Here is a 19,063-nt window from a genome sequence, read left to right on the forward strand (position 1 = left end):
TCACCTAATCGGTAAGACCCCAGGTATCCATCTCTGTTAAGAAGGCTCTTGAAGATGAAAACTGATGACAGCTCCACCAAGTTAGTGAACCCAGAAGTTGTCCCGCGAAGGCAGGGTTGCAAACTTCGACTTGCTGGCAATCACACCTATTTTCCACGGTCCTCCCGGATCTACGTGGCGATGGGAACCTGCGCAGAGAAAGAGAGCACAGGCGCCTGCGGAGCGCGGGGGCGGGGAGGGGGGAGGAGGAGAAGCGTGTGGGAGGGCCGGCGGCGACGCCCGGGGCCTCCGGCGGCTGGGGGGCGGTGGGAGGCGGCGCCGGGCTCGCATTGGCTCAGCGGGCGCCCCTCCTCGCCGGGCCGGCCCCGCGCGTGGGGGAAAGCGGCATCGCCCAGCGCGGGGAAGCGGAGACGATCTCCGCAAGGCGGAGACATGGCCGAGTACACGCGGCTGCGGAACAGCCTGGCGCTAATCCGCCTCCGAAACCCGCCGGTCAACGCCATCAGGTAACGGGCTCGGTGGCCCCCGGCCCCGGGGACGGCGCGCCCTTCGCCGCCTGCCTGCTCTGAGGCTTTGACCCCCCTGCTGGTTTAAACGCAGAAAGACACTGGCCCAGATGGAACCGCGGCGCATGCCAGGGCCTTGTGCTTAAATTAGCTTGGTTAATGTTCGCGGCGAACTCTAATCCCTGCTTCTCTGGTGAGGAAACTGAGGCTCAGAGGCAGACGGAGGGCTACTAAGTGGGGGGGATCTGGGCTCGAACCCGGGTCGGCCTAGCCAGCTTCGTGCTCAGCCCTTCTGCTCGCTAGCAGCTTTGACTTATCTGGTGTACGTTCTGTTCCAAAGGTGAACAATGCTGGCTGGACCTTGATCCCTCATTTCCCAACCTCAAGTCCAGGCCACCCTAACAATGTGTGACGGAAAGATTTAAAAATCCGATGAGAAGGTGGCTTCACATTTGTAAAAAAAAAAAAAAAAAAAGAAAGAAAGAGAAAAGAGTAAAGAAGGTCCTCATTAATGCCAAGGCAGTGAAAACAGGTGAAATGTGTGGCGCAGAAATGCAAAGTTCTCTCTCCTGATCTGTTCTAAACTCAAGGCCTTGGTGCTTCCGTGGAAGATATGTTTGGAGTAAGCCTGTTCAGTAGCATTTCCTGAAGAACGAGTGTTTGAGCAGTTTATCTTCTTTTACTTCATCGTGAAGCGTCTTACTTATTAAACATTTCATAAAAATGTGTGAGGTGTACTTGCAGCCCTGCTTTCAAAACTGGTGGTTTTTCTGTTTTTAATTTTTTTTTTTTAAAGATTTTATTTATTTATTTATTTGACAGAGATAGAGACAGCCAGCGAGAGAGGGAACACAAGCAGGGGGAGTGGGAGAGGAAGATGCAGGCTCATAGCGGAGGAGCCTGATGTGGGGCTCGATCCCATAATGCCGGGATCAGCCCTGAGCGGAAGGCAGGCGCTTAACCGCTGTGCCACCCAGGCGCCCCTGTTTTTAATTTTTAAAATGTTTAATTATATAGGTTTGGTTCTTGCATATTTTTGTAAAAAGGATACTGATCCATCAGCCCAGGAAAGAACCACCCATCCTCAGAGAGTAGGATTAACAAATTATAATTTACAAAGAATATATAAAACAGCAAGAAAGGCCTTTGGTCAACGTTCTTATCACATAGGGCTGGAGCCAAAAGAGACTGGAATGAGGAGGCCTGCTAATTTTAACTGAATTTTTACCTTAGTGTCATCAGATTTGATTTTATCATGAGTATTAGTGTAATTCTTATTTTTAATATAAGTCATTGCATTTAATAATACAAAAAAAGTGCAGGAATAAAATCCTACAAGAATATGTCCACTTGCGATTCTCAGGAAAAAAAGCAAAATATCTGTTATTTTGGTTTTGATGAAGAAGAACAGAAGTGAAATTATTACGTATCCATTTTGGACTTGTGTGTGTTTTAGTTGGAGACACTAGATACTAGGACTGCGTCAGCCTCTGCTCATAACGGCAAACCATGCCCGTCACTGAAATCGGGAAAAAAGTTTCAGTCTTATACCATAACTAGAAATATTTTCTCATAACGACTTTAAACGTTTCTTGTATTTAGCCTGCCCCTCCCCCCTTGCAAGAGACATGTTTGCCTCTACCTCATAATGTGCTGGTTACGCCGGGGACGTGCGCTGGCTTTGCACAGGTGTTAGCTCCCTGTCATGGAAGTCCTTCCCAGCAGGCGCTGCTGCCTGGGGTTTATTTCAGCTTCATCAGGCTTTCTGTACTTGGGAATGCTTTCCCGCCCTTCCTTCTATCTTCTTCTGAAGTTATATACATATATTTTTTTAAGATTTTATTTTTGAGTAATTCGACACCCAATGTGGGGTTTGAACGAATGACCCTGAGATCAAGAATCACACGCTCTACCGACTGAGCCAGCCAGGCACCCATTCTGAAGTTGTATTTTACATCGAGGTATATACCCCACCGTGTTCATCAAATTTAGGTTGCCTATTTTTTTCTTTTTTTAAAGATTTTTATTTATTTATTTTTATTTATTTATTTATTTTTTAAAAAGATTTTATTTATTTATTTGACACAGAGAGAGACAGCCAGCGAGAGAGGGAACACAAGCAGGGGGAGTGGGAGAGGAAGAAGCAGGCTCCCAGCCGAGGAGCCTGATGTGGGGCTCGATCCCAGAACGCTGGGATCACGCCCTGAGCCGAAGGCAGATGCTTAACGACTGAGCTACCCAGGCGCCCCTAAAGATTTTTATTTTTAAGTAATTCCACATTCAATGTGGGGCTTCAACCCAGGCACGCTCCCCCTATTTCTTTTCTTTATACTTTTCTTTCCTTCCTTTTCCCCTTGCTACTTGTATATGGGAAATTATCTCTTCCTAGCTCACTGATTCTTATTTGAATTTTTTTTTTTTTGGCCCAAACATATAGTTTAAATCCTTTGCTAGTTTAGCCACCAAGTTTCCTTCCATTCAGATGAATGCCAACCCTCTTCATAAGTGTAGGATATGTCTGATTACTAGGCCCGTCTCTCAGACAATGGCTTTCAGGCTTCCCGTGTTTTACACAGCAGCCTAATACACACACATACACATACATAACTGAAAACAAAGTTTTGTGAAACAAAACTTTTCCTTATGGGGTGCCTGGGTGGCTCAGTCTGTCAGGCATCCGACTCTTGAGTTCAGCCAGGTCTTGATCTGGGGGGGGCAGGTTGTGACTTCAAGCCCTGCACTGGGCTCCGTGCTGGGAGTGGAGCCTACTAAAAACAAACAAAAAACCAAACCAAACAAAACCCTTACCCTTACATATTATGTAGTTTGTCATTTTTTTTTTTTAAGATTTTATTTATTTATTTGACAGAGAGACAGCCAGCGAAAGAGGGAACACAAGCAGGGGGAGGGGGAGAGGAAGAAGCAGGCTGCCAGCAGAGGAGCCCGATGTGGGGCTCGATCCCATAACGCCGGGATCACACCCTGAGCCTAAGGCAGACGCTTAACAACTGAGCCACCCAGGCGCCCCTAGTTTGTCATATTCTATTTTTCTCTTCTCTTCTATTTCTCTAATTTAAAAAACTCTGGTCACAAGTCACAAATTTGATTTGATGACCTTTGGTTTTAAAAAACTGTCACAGGAAAGGCTTCCTAAAATCACAGAAGCTAAAGAACTTTGGTCAGCCCCCATGAAAATGTGATCTTTACTCTAGACTCGATTTCTCCATACTTGCACAATATTAAGGGGAGAAAATAATTTCTTAACCCCTGTAAACTTATCATTGCTACAAGGCTGTGGGCCCTTTACTCAGCTTGAATCTAGTAAAGCTGTATCTGTTTACAACCATTTTCATTTCCCTTTGTTTGAATTTTGCAAAATTAGCAGGACCATAAGAAATAAAAGAGTAGAGTTTGGTTGAAATGGGGGAAGCCAGCCTCTTGTCCTCAGGAGCACTGATTTTGGCTACTTTTGCAGCCATTATTTATGCAGAGGAAATACTTGCCTTTTGGACTTCTGAGTATTCTGGATGGGTCCAAATCTCATTAGCAGATTTGGTTTCTCTCTTCTTCTTCCTCCTCTTCCTCTTCTTCCTCTTCCCCCCCTCCTGCTCCTTCTTTTAAGATTTATTTATTTAGTTTAGAGAGAGAGGGAGAGAGGGAGCAAGCACAGGGGGAGGGGCAGAGGGAGAGAGAGAATCTCAAGCAGACTCCCTGCTGAGCACCGAGCCAACGTGGGGCCTCATGTAGGGCTGGATGTGGTGGGGGGACTGTGTGGGGGACTCAGTCCCATGACCCTGAGATCATGACCTGAGCTGAGATCAAGAGTTGATGCTTAACCAGCTGAGCCCAGGCACTCCTAGCAGATTTGGTTTCAAATTAAGCAGTCAAAGCCAAGAAGTTTGGTTTGGTTTCCTCCAGGTTAAATGATGAAAAGTAACTAGGTGAAAGGGAGTTAATATATACCAGTATCTCCTTTATTTCCCGAGATTTTTAACTTATAGTTGCTGGTCTGAACAATCTGGCTTTTCTAGGAGTTTGTTGTGGTTTTGTGTGTGTGTGTGTGTGTGTGTGTGTGTAAGATTTTTTTTTCACCCTGTATACTAGGACAGACCTTTTACCCAGAATGCTTAAAATTCCAGTATAAACTGATTGGATTCTGGTTCTGTCATTTTTCCTTTAAGCAGTTCCTCATCACATTTCCCAGGTTCTCCTCCTTCACCATCCCCTGACACTTACTGATCCTCTATTTCTTGGCAAATTCTCTTCTCTTGATCTTTGTGACTTTGGCCTCCCTTGGTACTGAATTGCTCTGCTGAGCCTCTCCCACTTCTTCAGTGAGGGTGTATACCCCCAGCTCTCTTTTCCTTTGGCAGACTCATTCAATCCTGACTCTCTTCTGTAGATGACTCCCTCATCAATGAAACTTAGCAGTCTATTATATGTCTTTTCTTTCCCAGACCTTGCCTTTGCCTCCTTAGTTAGTATTAGGTTTGGCTGTCAGAGACAGAAAACTCAAGAGAGTAGTGGATTAAACAAGACAAGGTTGATTTCTTTCACAGCAGTGTCTTAGAATGGCATGACTTCTCCACAATCATCAGGGACCCCATCTATTTATCTCTTGCTCTGCCATCCTCAATACTCGGCTTCCACCTCTTGGTCCATGACGGCTGCCCATGATCTAGCCATCACATCCCCATTCCTGCCAGAAAAGGATCAGAGAAAAGCATCCCCAATCCTTTAGGACTCTTGCCACAGTTGCTGCCATCCTGTTGGTCAGAACTTAATGCCTTACACTGTCTTCCCTGCGTAGCAGGCTGGAAAATGCAGTCTTTACTTTGGGCAGTCATGTATCCAGCTAAAGACTAGATGCTTAATACTTGGAAGAAAGTGGGGAGGGTTGGATATTTGGGGTAACTTGAAGCCCTTGACACGTCTCTTAAGTTGTTTCTTTTAGACTATTTCAGTTTTCTTATATTTTGCTAATATGACAAATTGTAAGTAAATTCTTCTCTTTGTGAACGTCCACATCACTTTCGTTGTAATTTTATTACAGCACTTATCTTAGTGTGGTATTTTGTTGTTTCCTAGGATTTTGTAGACTCCTTTTCCTGTACATAGAGAATGTACAATAATATTTTAAAATTGATGAGTGCTGCTTCTGTGTGGTCAAAGTTACAGCAAAGTTAAGGAAAAATTTTATTTTTTTTAATTTAATTTTATTTTTTAAGAAGTTTATTTATTTAGCTTCATGTTTAATTCACAGTTGACATATGTATTATATTTTTAAGATTTTTATTTATTTATCTGAGACAGAGAAAGTGAGTGAGAGAGAGAACATGAGTGGGGTGGAGGGGCAGAGGGTGAAGGAGAAGCAGACTCCCCACTGAGCAGGGAGCCTGACATGGGGCTCGATCCCAGCACCTTGGGATTATGACCTGAGCCGAAGGCAGATGCTTAAACAACTGAGCCACCCAGGCGCCCCAACATATATATTATCGGTTGATTAAATTAGCGAAAACTGAATAGTAAGTAACTAGGGTTTTTATCCATTGTGTGTTTCATTTTCCATTGTTAGAAAAGGAAAAAACTCTGAGATGGTAGAAATTAAATTCTAATGCCTCATGTATTTTTTTCCTTTTAGTGCGGCCGTACTCCATGGACTAAAAGAGGGACTGCGGAAAGCTATAACAGACCATACAGTAAAAGCCATTGTGATTTGTGGAGCAGATGGCAAATTCTCTGCAGGTAACCAGTCCCTAACCCTCTCCCACTGTCTCCGGAAACCAGCCACAGACCGAGACCAATACTGCGTGAGCTGTCTCTGTGGGGTAATGCCTTAGAGTTGGTAAAGGATATGGGAGAGTTGAGTGGGAATGAGGAACACTGTAGAGAGACAGAGTCACAAAGAGACCCGGCAAAGATTCTGACCTTACTCTCTTTTTTATTGGATTGGGCCTTTGGCGGACATTCAGTGCCAGGCTTGATGGGTGTTATACCTGCTAGTATACACTAACTAACACTAGCAGGTGTGTTGGTACAAACCTGCTCTGCATATTTCTCCACCCTATGTGAGCTTGGGCAAATCCCTGTAATCTCCGGAACCTCAGTTTCTCTGCTTAGAAGGTAGATAGCTGGGGTGCCTGGGTGGCGCAGTCATTAAGCGGCTGCCTTCGGCTCAGGGAGTGAACCCAGTGTTGTGGGATCGAGCCCCACATCAGGCTCCTCCGCTAGGAGTCTGCTTCTTCCTCTCCCACTCCCCCTGCTTGTGTTCCCTCTCTCGCTGGCTGTCTCTCTGTCAAATAAATAAATAAAATCTTAAAAAAAAAAAAGAAGGTAGATAGTAGGGCCGCCTGGGTGGCTCAGTCGGTTAAGCGTCTGCCTTCGGTTCAGGTCATGATCCCGGGGTCCTGGGATGGAGCCCCAAGTGGGCTCCCTGCTCAGTGGGGAGTCTGCTTGTCCCTCTCCCTTTACCTCTCCCCCCCCCCCCATGCTTGCTGTCTCATTCTGCTTGCCATCTCTCAAATAGATAAATAAAATCTTTAAAAAAACGAAAGTAGGTAATAATATCTATCTTAACAGGTTTCTGGGAGGTTGCATGAGATATATCTGAAAGTCCCCAGTGCAGTGCCTGCCTGCATCAGATGTTCAGTAAATGTTATTGTTTATTTCACACAGACTTGAAATGGAGTTCATTTTTCTTGTGAGGGTCACCCATCTCAGCGACCATGGCAATCTTTATTGGGTTCTTCCATGAAGATGCAAAAATATTGAATATGGCAGAAGAATCTGAAATGGAGATTCAGTGGTATTTGTGACAGTTTTTCTTCTTTTCCCAATTGAATATGTTTATGCTCTTTGACAAAAGTCACGTGGATAGGAGGGCCTATGTGATCTTACTGCAGCCAAGGGAATTTAGTGTATGTTAATTGAAACCTGAGAAGAGCCAGATATTGGAATCATGACAATAAAGAAATGTAAAAATGTTAGTCATTATAATAATTGCCAACTACCTTGCCAGTTATGTAGGTAATTTATTTATTAATAATGAAAATAGTATTTTTACATGTATTATATTTTAATCCTCAGTAAATCCAACCATCTCCATTTACGGATGAGAAGGATGAGCCTGAGAGATTAAAATACTGTGCCAAACGTTAACCAGTTATTAAATGGCTTACTTGTTGTTTGAACACTTGAGGTCAGCAGTCCAAGACAGTGACTTTGTGGCATGGAGAGAGGGATCCCAATTATGGAGAACTTGATTATTTCTTTGTAAGAAAGGAGATAGAAAAGAGAGAGTGTAGTTAGAGGTCAAGGACAGGAAAAGTTATTTTCCTAGAAAAGCATTATGAGTTGTTAGACTTAATGGATTTATATAGAATAATGCACCCAACAATTGGAAAATATACATTCTTCTCAAATCTCAACATTTACAAATTTGACCAGATACTGGACCACAAAACTTCTCAATAAATTTCATTTGCAATACATATTCTGACAACAGTGCAATTAAACTAGAAATCAGTAACAAAAATATAACTAGAATTAGAAATTAAATTCACTTCTTAATAATCTCCGAGGCAAAACAGAAATCATAATAGAATTTAGAAAATATTTTGAACTCAATGATAGTGAAAATGCAACATGTATAACTTGAGGAATACAGCTAAAGCAAAACTTAGCAGGAGATTTATAACCGTAAAGGTATTTATCAGAAAGGAAAACAGACTGAAATATAACGAGCTAAGCATCTATATCAAGGAACTAACAAAACAAGCAGTGAAATAGACCCAATGAAGTAGAAGGAAGGGAATAATGAGGAGGAAAAATTAATGAGATAGAAACAAATGTGATTTAAGACTATGTCAAAAGTTAGTTCTTGGAAAGACTAGTAAAATTGACAAAACTTTGGAAAGATGGATCAAGAAAAAAAGAGAAGGCACGATGTATATAAGGAATGGTGAATGGGATATCACTGCAGATGCTGTAGCCATTAAAAAGGATAACGAAAATATTATGAAAATATTGTGGCTTACAAATATGACTCAAGAGGAAATTGAAAACCATTCAAGAAATTGAGCCAGTAATCAAAAATCTCACAAAGTAAATTCCAGCCCCAGATGACTCTAACTAAAAAGTCAAGGAAAATATCCTAATTTTACACAAATGTTTTAGGGAATAAAAAAAGAGGGAACACTTCCCGTATTAGCTTCCTAGGGCTACGGTAACAAATGACTTTAAGTAGATGACTTAAAACACCAGAAGTCTGTTCTCTCATAGTTCTGGAGGGTAGAAGTTCAAAATCAAGATACCTGCAAGGCCGTTCTTACTCCAGAGGCTCTAGGGAAGAATCTTACCTTGCCGTCTGTGGTTGCTGGCAACCTTTGCTGTTTCCTGGCTTGCTGCTCTCTCACTCCTGTCTCTGCCTCTCTCTTCCCATGGCCATCTCCCCTGTGTCCAGATTTCCCTGAGCTTACACAGATCCACTCTTATCCAGTATGATCTTATTATAACTCAATTATATCTGCAAAGACCCTATTTCTAGATAAAGTAAGTTTCGTAGGTTCAATCCAGTACAATTTCCAATTCATTTTGTGAGGCTAGCATAACCTTGGTACAATAGCTGTCAAGGCCAGTATAAAAAAACAAAATTTGCAAATGAAATTTACAATGAAAAAAAAAAGCAAAATGAAAGGCCAGTTTCATCCATAAACCTAGATACAAAAAATCTTGAACAACATATTATGAAATTGAATCTAACAACATATAAAAAATGGAAGACATCACCTTTTTCCCAGAAATACCTGATTGGTTGAACATTAGAAAATTAATGTATTTCATCCTATTAAAAGATTGCAAGAGAAAAAAACGTGATTTTTTTTCAAGAAATGCAGAAAAAAAATTTGATAACATTTGACATGTATTAAAAATAAAAACTCCTGGTAAACTAGGTATAGAAAGAAAATGTCTTAATTCATTTTGGAAAACCTACAGCAAACATCAAATAAAATGGTAAATTGAAAGCTTCCCTTATGAGAAAGGAACAAGACGAGGCTAACTGCTATCACCATTTCTATTTGACATTGTGTTCCAGGCCCTGGTCAGCCCAGTAAGCCCAGAAAAACAAATGGCAGGTATAGGGATTGGAAAGGAAGAAATGAAACTTCGTTATCCAGAAGATATGATAGTGTTTGCAGAAAAATCAAAATAATCTATTAGAAAATTGTTAGAATTAATATGAGAATTTTGCTGGATATACAATCAATATCCAAAAATTAATTACATTTCTATATGCCAGAAAAAAACAATTAAAAAGTGAAATCACTGAACTCTTGTCTGTGCCTTGGTTTCTGTAAAATGGGATAATAATACTAACCTTACGCTGCAAGTAGAAGGATGTAAGTATAACATTTAAGAATGTGGGCTATGGGGGCACCTGTGTGGCTCAGTCGTTAAGCGTCTGCCTTTGGCTCAGGGCATGATCCCGGTGTTCTGGGATCAAGCCCCGCATCAGGCTTCTCCGCTGGGAGCCTGCTTCTTCCTCTCCCACTCCCCCTGCTTGTGTTCCCTCTCTCGCTGGCTGTCTCTCTCTGTCAAATAAATAAATAAATAAAATCTTAAAAAAAAAAAAAAAAAGAATGCGGGCTATGTAAACTGTCTGAGTTCAAATCCTTATTCTACCAGTGATTAACTGGGCATATGTCTGAACTAGCCACTTAACAACTCAAAGCCTCAACTTCCTGACCTGTGAAATGGGGATTGTTACACACTTAATCTAGGTGTTAAGAAAATTAAATAAGAGAGTATATGAAACTATTTAGCACGGTGCCTGATGTAAAGTAATTATCCAATATGTGCTAATTGCTGTTAGGATATGAAAATCGTTTAAATATAAAGTTACAGGATTGATAGGCCTGAAATACAGGCTGAAATAGATCTTGTTTTTCTTAAGCCAAAAAGGAATCTAAATAATAACAATAATAATAACACTAGGTTAAAACGTGAATATGATGGATTGGTAAGAAAAAAACATAACGTTAGGTAAGGAGCAGGTAGAAACAAAAAGATGAATAGGCTTAATATGAAATACTCATATTTTAACTTTTTAACTTATACCAAGCTTAATGTATTTATTTATTTACTTACTTACTTGGGTGCAAAAAGGTGGTCTCATTAAAGCACAGGGACAGGACCCATGGGCAGAAAGAGCTGCTTTTTTTTTTTTTTTTTTTTAAGATTTTATTTATTTATTTGACAGAGAGAGAGAAAGAGCACAGAGGCAGGCAGAGGGAGAAGCAGCCTCCCTGCTGAGCAAGGAGCCCTCATGCGGGACTGGATCCCAGAGGCAGACGCTTAACCAACTAAGCCACCCTAATGTTTTTAAAGAATAGATAATGCTATAGGGAAAATGCTCGGTATTTATAATGTTATGTGAAAAAAGGAAAATATTTTAAAAAATGATGCTATAGAATGCTCTCAGTATTGTTAAATATTATAGACTTTCGTTTAATTCTCTCGTAAGTCATTTAAGATAGGTGTTAAGATTAAGAGGCTAAATAAATAACTTACTGAAGATTACAAAGCCATTTACACATATGAACTGGGAAACAACTAAGAATTCACTAGAATATTACATTGTTATCTCTGTGTGATGATTTTTTAGGTGGTCTTTATGTTCTTTATTATTTTGTATGTTTTTCAGATTTTCTGTAATGCATGTGTTTTTTTTTTTTTTTTTTTTAAGATTTTGTTTATTAGAGCAAGCACAAGCAGAGGGAGTGGCAGAGGGTGAGGGAGAGGGAGAGGGAGAAGTAGGCTTCCTACTGAGCAGGGAGCACAATTCGGATTTCGATCCCAGGACCCTGGGATCATGACCTGAGCCAAAGGCAGACGTGTAACCAATCGAGCCACCCAGGCGCCCCACATGTGTTATTTTTATGATTAGGAAAACAAATAAATGTTGTTACTTCTCTTGATCACAAAAAATTATTATGAAAACATAATTCCAAGCTGGTTGATGAATATATAACTCATAAATATGTGTGTTTCAAGTTTTATGTTGTAATGACTTCACGTTCTTAACAAAGATATGGGTCTAAATGGCTGTGAATAGGGTTGGTGAACAACACCATGCAAAAAAAATAGGAAGGGCTGGCTCAACCTCAGAATCTCTGTTCCCCTTCTTTGGGCTTTTTAATGTTTTGTTTTGTTTTTTTAAGATTTTATGTATTGATTTATTTGAGAGAGAGAATGCATGTGCAAGCAGGGGGAGGGGCAGAAGTGGAGGAAGAGGGAGAGGGAAAGAATCTCAAGCTGACTCTGCCGAGCGTGGAGCCCTACCCGGGACTTGATCTCACAATCCTGAGGTCATGACCTGAGCTAAAACCAAGAGTCAGGCCCTCAACCAACCAAGCCACCCAGGTGCCTCTGAGCTTTTTAATTTTTTAAAATCTTTTTAAAGATTTTATTTATTCATTTTAGAGAAAGAAAGAGAGAGCACACGAATGTGAGAGGGAGAGAGAATCTCAAGCCGACTCCCCGCTGGGCATGGAGCCTGATGTGGGGCTCGATCCCAGGACCCTGAGATCATGACCTGAGCTGAAACCAAAAGTCAGACACTTAACTGACTATGCCACCTAGAAACCCCTTAATTTTTTTAAAGGGTGAGTGGCTGCCTATCATATGGAAAGCTAGATTTTAGAAGATTACAGGATTCCTGATAAAGATTTGGGGATTTTCTCTCATATTGTTCTACATTTTCCAGGCTGTTTTTTCTTCACTGTGTGTCCAACCAAACGATGAAATGTTTCATGGGCCCAGAGAGGTCTGTGATTCCTTGAGAGTGATCTGTTACCTTATTGTTATATGACAGAACCCAAGTCTTTCTCAGCTCTCTTCTTCCTTGTCTGTGTCCTTAGGTGCTGATATCCACAACTTCAGTGCACCTGGAAAACCTGGCTTGGTACTGGGACATGTAGTAGATGAAATACAGAGAAATGAGAAGCCCACCGTGGCAGCTATTCAAGGCCTGGCTTTAGGAGGGGGACTGGAGCTGGCCCTGGGCTGTCACTATAGGATTGCTCATGCAGAGGTAACAGCCAAAGCTCCATTAGGGGCTTCGTGGGGGGAACTTTAAGGCAAATTCTAAATGCTGTGTAAGCCTTAGAGGTGATAGTTTTAAAGGGCCAGCTCACTGGCTGGCAACTCATATTTTTAACACTGGTTTTTCAGCTGCTACGTACGAGCACCAGGATAGTAGTTGTTGAAATATGTCCATTCTCATGGGTGAATGGCTAATAGCCTGAGCCCCGTGACTGTTCTTTTGCTTCCCCTAACCCTATCCCTTGGGTCTCCCCATGATCCACCACCTAAGGGGAACTCCTGGGTCGGTACTGGGCCCCCAGGACCCTGCTCCAGTAGTATGACTCAGGTCAGGCTCCTCGGAGCCATGCTCGTGCAGTGCAAGCTATGAAATATTTTGCCTATCATCCTGAGTATGTGTACTTTTTAAAATTTTATTTCCTATCTCAAAGGTTCCAGTTTTGTGGTCCCTCATAATTATCAGTACCTATGAAGACAATTTCCTGTTCAAAAATAGCACAAAACTGTACATCCATTTGTTTCCGTAAACAGATTTAATTTGGGCTCTTAGGTTTGTAGATGAGGTCTGTGATACCAGTCTTACAATGGTGACAGTTTTGTAAGTAACATATTTTTCTAAGGATAGAGATAATATTGATCATTGTAATAGACTAGAAAATACAGGAACCTATAAAGATGTAGACTAAAATCACCCATAAACTTACAGTTCAGAAATAACCACTATTAGCATTCTATTTTGTTTTCTTCTGGACTTTTTCCTAATTAATATTTTTTTCTTACAGCTTTTTTTTTCTTTGCTATCTTTTTTAAACATATATTTATTTATTTTAGAGAGAGAGAGCACACATGTGCACGCCTGTGTGCACGAGTCAGGGGAGGGTCAGAGAGAGAGAATCTTCAAGCAGACTCCTCACTGAGCTCAGAGCTCAGGGCTCGATCTCACAACCCATGAGATCATGACCGGAGCAGAAACCAAGAGTCAGACACTGAACTGACTGAGCCACTCAGGCGCCCCTAATTTGCCTTCATTTTCAAAAGCTTGTTTTGCCAGGTATAGAGTCCTTGTTTGACACGTTCTTTCTTTCAGTGCTTTGAATATGTCATCCCACTGCCTTTTGGCCTCCGTGGTTTCTGATGAGACATTTGCTGTTAATCTTACTGTAAATAGTCTTTAAAAATATCATTTTAAATTGCTGCATAATTTTGTCTTATAGATATACCATAATTTATTTCACTATTTCCTCAGGGCATTTCAATTTTTATAAAGGCTTATGAATAAAGACCTATATCATAAGTGCTCCTTTTTCTGTGTCCCTCTTATATGCCTTCTGCACACTGAGTGCAGATCTAAGTTATGAGCAATAATAAGTCAGGGAATGGGGATGAACAGTGGTGGAAAAAATCATGACTGACTGTTAGGAAAGCCTTGTGTGGTTGAGGCTCAAAAATTTATTTTGGAGCTGTAGGCATCACAATGTGGGTACATGACAGTCTGCTTTAAAGTACTCTCCTCCCGTCCTGTACCTGGAAGATGACTAACAGAGCTTTAGCCACTTTTTTTTTTTTTTTAAACAGAGGGCATGTGTATGTGTGCAGGGGGTGGGGGGGTGGCAGGCGGTGCAGACAAGAGGGAGAGGGAAAGAGAGAATCCCAAGCAGCCTCCACGCTTAGCACGAGCCCAATGCAGGGCTCGATCTCGCAACCCTGAGACCATGACCTGTACCGAAATCAAGAGCCAGACACACTCAACTGACGGAGCCACCCAGATGCCCCAAGCTTTAGCCACTGTTAAATAGCCAGGAGAGGCATGTGGTAAAGGAGTCAAGCTTACTTTCTTGTCTGGACAGAGGTGGTTGCCTGATTATTTTTCCATAGTAGCTTTATTGAGATATAATTCAAATACCATATAATGCACTAATTTAAATTATACAGTTGAATGGTATATTAGCATATTCACAGAGTTGTGTAACCGTTACCACAGTTAATTTTAGAACACTTTATCATCCCAAAAAGAAAATTTGTACCTGAAGGAGTAACCTACCATCTATCCTCTCCCCAGTCCTAGGCAACCACTAATCTACTTTCGGTCCTATGGGTTTGCCCATTCTAGACATTTCATATGAATGGAATCATACAATATGTTGTCCTTTATGACTGGTTTCTATCACTGAGCATAATGTTTTCAAGGTTCACCCATGTAGCCTCTATCAGTACTTCGTTCCTTTCTATGCCTAATAATATTCCCCTGTATGGATAAACCACATTTTCTTCTTCCATTCATCAATTGATGGACATTTGAGTTGTTTCCATTTTCTTGGCTTTTGTGAATAATGATGCTGTGAAAATTCATGAACCATTTTTGTGTGTGTGTGGATATGTTTTCTTTTCTTTTGGGCATATATCCAGGAGTGGAATTGCTGGGTCATATGGTGACTGTATGTTTAACCTTTCAGGAACTGCTAAATTGTTTTCCAAAGTGACTGTACCATTTTATATTTCCACTAACAATATATGAGGGTTTTGTATTCTCTACCTTCTCTCGAACACTTGTTATTGTCTGTCTTTTTATAATACTCATCCTACTGGACGTGAAGTAGTATCTTGTGGTTTTGATTTGCATTTTCCTGATGGCTAACGATATTGAACATCTCTTCATGTGCTTACTGGCCATTTTGTATCTCTTCTTTGGAGAAATGTCTATGCAGATCCTTTGCCCCTTTTTAATTGGATTGTCTTTTTATTATTGAGTTGAAAAAGTTCTTTATGTATTCTACATATCTGATTAGCAAATATTCTCTCTTATTCTGTCAGTTGTCTTTTTAATTTCTTGGCTGCCTGGCTTTTTTAGGGCTCCATAAAGCTGTTTCTGGAGAGTATCATTTTTGTTGGCCCAAACAGGTCATAATGGAGTCAGAGAAAAAATGTGTAAGAAGCTAGAGATGTGTTTCAACATGAAGACTTAGGGACAGCACAGCTCTGCTTATTCTGTTAACTAAAGTAGAGTGTGCACTAAATTTGCCCTGTAGAAACTCTTGCCAAATAGTATGAAACAGGGTTTTTGAGAGTGTGGGAAATCCAGGGGAATGCTTGCCTTGGCTCTACAGGTCACCTCATTCTTATGATCTTCATGCCTTCAAACTTTGATAGGCTCAAATTGGCTTCCCAGAAGTCACATTAGGACTCCTTCCTGGTGCAAGAGGAACCCAGCTTCTCCCCAGACTCATTGGAGTTCCTGCTGCCCTTGACTTAATTACCTCAGGTCAGTACAAACCCTGCCAACAACCGAGTAGAGCAATGTGAGAAACTGAACTAGGATGTAGAGAAATTCTAGATTGACCATTCCTTTGACAATCAATTTTCTCATCTGTAAAATGGAAAGAGTACCTTCCCTGAGAGCTTCTCAGACATTACCATGAAGACTACATGGGAGTGTCTTCTAAATGAAAGTGTATACAAAGCACCAATTATATATAAGGTTTTATTATAGTTCGAGTGTCCATGCACAGACACTCGTATTCACATAGGGTGCATTAAGTTCAGACCTAATTTAGAAATTGTAATATAAACAAGAATTAAAACCAGAATTATCACAGAAAGTTTTCAAGTTTTAGTGTGGAAATGATTGAATTTTTCATTTCACAACTCTTAAGCTTTTAGCTACAAATAAAGGGTGTTCTCTCTCACTAGGGAATGTGAACAGTGCAACACTAGAAAACATTTAGACACCCTGGATTTACCAAATACCAAAAGACTTATAAAAAGATTTCCAGTTGAGGTGAGGTTAGAAGAAAGAGTCACGTTTTGATTGACATTATTTCTTCTTTCTTTATTTCTATGGGTCGGGAATTTGGGACCGGCTTAGTTGGATTCTAATTCAGGGTTTCTCATGAAGTTGGAGTCAAGACACTGACTGGAGCTGTAGCCATCTGAAAACTTGAGTGGGGCTGAAGGATCTTCTTCCAAATTGGCTCCCTCCCATGGATGGCTTGTGGGGGCTGACTGTTGGCAGGAGGCTGCATGTCTTCTCCACGTGGACCTCTCCCTAGAGCTGCCTGAGTGCCTTCACACGATGGAGGCTGGCTTCCTCTGGAGTGAGTGATCCAAGACAGAGCTAGGCAAAAGCTGCAGTGTCTTTTATGACCTAGCTTTAGAGTCATGCACCATCTTTTCTGATTGATTATGTATATACATTATATATATATATATTTATATTTATATATATAATATACATGTATACATAATATATATAATATACATGTATACATAATGTGTATATGATATTGATGATAGAGGTCTTCCCTATTCATCATGGGAGGGGGCTTGAACACCCGAGAGGTGAAACTCCCTGGGAGTCACTGTATACTTACACATACGCCTACCTATTACGTGAGTCACATATATATAGTAGGTTAGATGGAGATAAGTGCTAAAGAGAAACATAAAACAGAAAGTGGGAATATAAAATGTTAGGCATAGAGGGGTAATATTTTAATATAAAATGTTAGGAATGGAGGGGTTAAAAAGGCTTTCCTACAAAACGACATCTGGGTGAAGACCTGAAAGAGGTGAGGAGGCTTATTATGCCAATATCTGGAGGAAGATATTTCATGTGGAGAAAATAGCAAATGCAAAGCCTGGAGTCAGCAGTGTGCTTGGAAGTGTCAAAGAAAAGCAAGAAGGTTGATCCAGCTGGAGTGAAGTGAGTAAGGGGAAGAGATGTAGGGGATGAAGTTGCATCATGGACGGCTTTGAAGATGATAGAACCAACTTTGGCTCTTCTTCTAGATGAGGCAGAAAGGCATTGGAATATTTTGAGCAGGGGAGTCACAGGCTCTCATGTTTTTTGAAGATCACTCTGGCTGTTGAAAATATATTAACTGGAGGTAAGGGCAGACCTAGAAGGCTGATTAGAAGCCTGCTGTAATCATCCAAGGGAAAGATGAGGAAAGCTGGGACCTGAGCGGTAGCAATGTAAATGGCGAGACATGGTCACATTCTGCATGTGTTCTGAGGGGAGGGCCAGCAGGATTTTGTGACCCATCAAAAGTGAAATGTGCGAGAAAGAGGAGAGGGAGCGATTCTGGCGGCCTGAAAGGATGGCGCCATTATCGAGATGGCAGGGCAGGTTCTAGGGAGGAATCGCCAGAGCTTACTTAGGGACACGTTAAGTCTAAGAGCCTATTAGACATCCACGTGGAGAGGTCAAGTAGCTAGTTGGACGAACTGGCCTGGGGTTTAGGAGAGAGGTCTTCTGATCTCCTCTCAGCCTCCATTTTCTCATCACTACAGGTTGCGTTAAAGAATAATGAAATTACATGACTTGCTTCTGGTATGGTACCTGCCACATAGAAGACATTTAATGAGTGGTAACGAGTGGCAGGTAATGGTAATGAGTGGCAGGCCGAATAATGCCCCACCACCACCAGAGATGTCCATGTCATAATCCCCAGAACCCCTGAATATATTACCTCACATTCAAAAGAGACTTTATGAGTGTGATTAAATTAAGAATCTTAAGATGGGAGATTATTCTGGATTTTTCAGGTGGGCCCAGTTCATCACAAGTGTCCCTAGAAGAGGGAGGCAGGAGGTCAGAGAGGAGAAAGATACTGTCCAGCTGGCTCTGAAAATGGAGAAAGTGGCCACAAGCCAAGCAAGGCAGGCAGCCTCTAGAGGCGGGAAAAGACCATGAAATGGAGTCTCCCTTAGAGCCCCCAGCCAGTTTTGCTGACCTGTTTCAGACTTCTGGTATCCTAAACTAAGATAAGAAACGTGTGTTGTTTTAAGCTGCTACGTTTGTGGGAATTTGTAGAGGAAACTAATGCAGTGCCTATTAATGACGCTATTAAGACTGTTGCTGTTTGGTTTGGAAAACTTTTTTTTTCTAGCAGAGTATGCTAAAAAAATTGTTATTGAAAGTTGAAGATCCCCTACTGATGTTAATGTTGAAAAAAATACCAGCTTGTAAGGCACTGTGCCCATAGGAAGTTAATAAGTAAACAGATTTAGATTAAATTAATACGTAAATAGCTAACCTTTGCTGATCTTCTGGAAACCATTAGAGAGCTAATTCTGGAAAGTAGAGCAATTATGACAACCGCCATTGCTTTTCCACACTTCCCTGAAAACGCTACCTGAAAACAGCTGAATCTTTCGCAGTCACCACAAAAGAGATGCTTGAGCGCGTTGCGATTCATTCCCTGATGTTCCCTGTCCAGTCAAATGACAAGGCTTACAGTGCCCTGCTCTTGCTTCTACTTCCTTTTTTTAGGGTTTCACTGAACAGCATAGAAGGTCTCTGCTCTGTTCTCAGAGAGCTTTGCTCCAGCCCCTGAATTTCTTTCTGGTCTCTCCTGGGACAGGGGTACCCTCAGACTCTAGACTTTGAGGAGATGCTTCTTAAGACCTAGAATAGTCAGGGAGAAGTTGCGAGTGGCATCCTTACCCTACCTGCC

General features: G+C 41.3%; 1 protein-coding gene across 3 annotated transcripts in view; it reads left to right on the top strand.

Moving 5' to 3' along the window:
- Positions 1-317: 317 nt before the first annotated feature.
- The window catches only part of EHHADH (enoyl-CoA hydratase and 3-hydroxyacyl CoA dehydrogenase), a 45,608-nt gene continuing 26,862 nt past the window's right edge, over positions 318-19,063 (top strand). The window contains exons 1-4 of one of the 3 annotated variants that reach the window (XM_008705366.2): positions 318-506; positions 6,148-6,251; positions 12,425-12,597; positions 15,756-15,867. In XM_008705366.2, the coding sequence (XP_008703588.2) occupies positions 433-506; positions 6,148-6,251; positions 12,425-12,597; positions 15,756-15,867 (463 nt within the window). In that variant the 5' untranslated portion in view covers positions 318-432. The remainder of the gene's footprint in view (positions 507-6,147; positions 6,252-12,424; positions 12,598-15,755; positions 15,868-19,063) is intronic. The other 2 variants (XM_040621492.1, XM_040621491.1) reach the window with 2 other exon arrangements.

Source organism: Ursus maritimus, unplaced genomic scaffold (assembly GCF_017311325.1).
Source record: "Ursus maritimus isolate PB19 unplaced genomic scaffold, ASM1731132v1 scaffold_4, whole genome shotgun sequence".
In the NCBI taxonomy this organism is placed as follows: domain Eukaryota; kingdom Metazoa; phylum Chordata; class Mammalia; order Carnivora; family Ursidae; genus Ursus; species Ursus maritimus.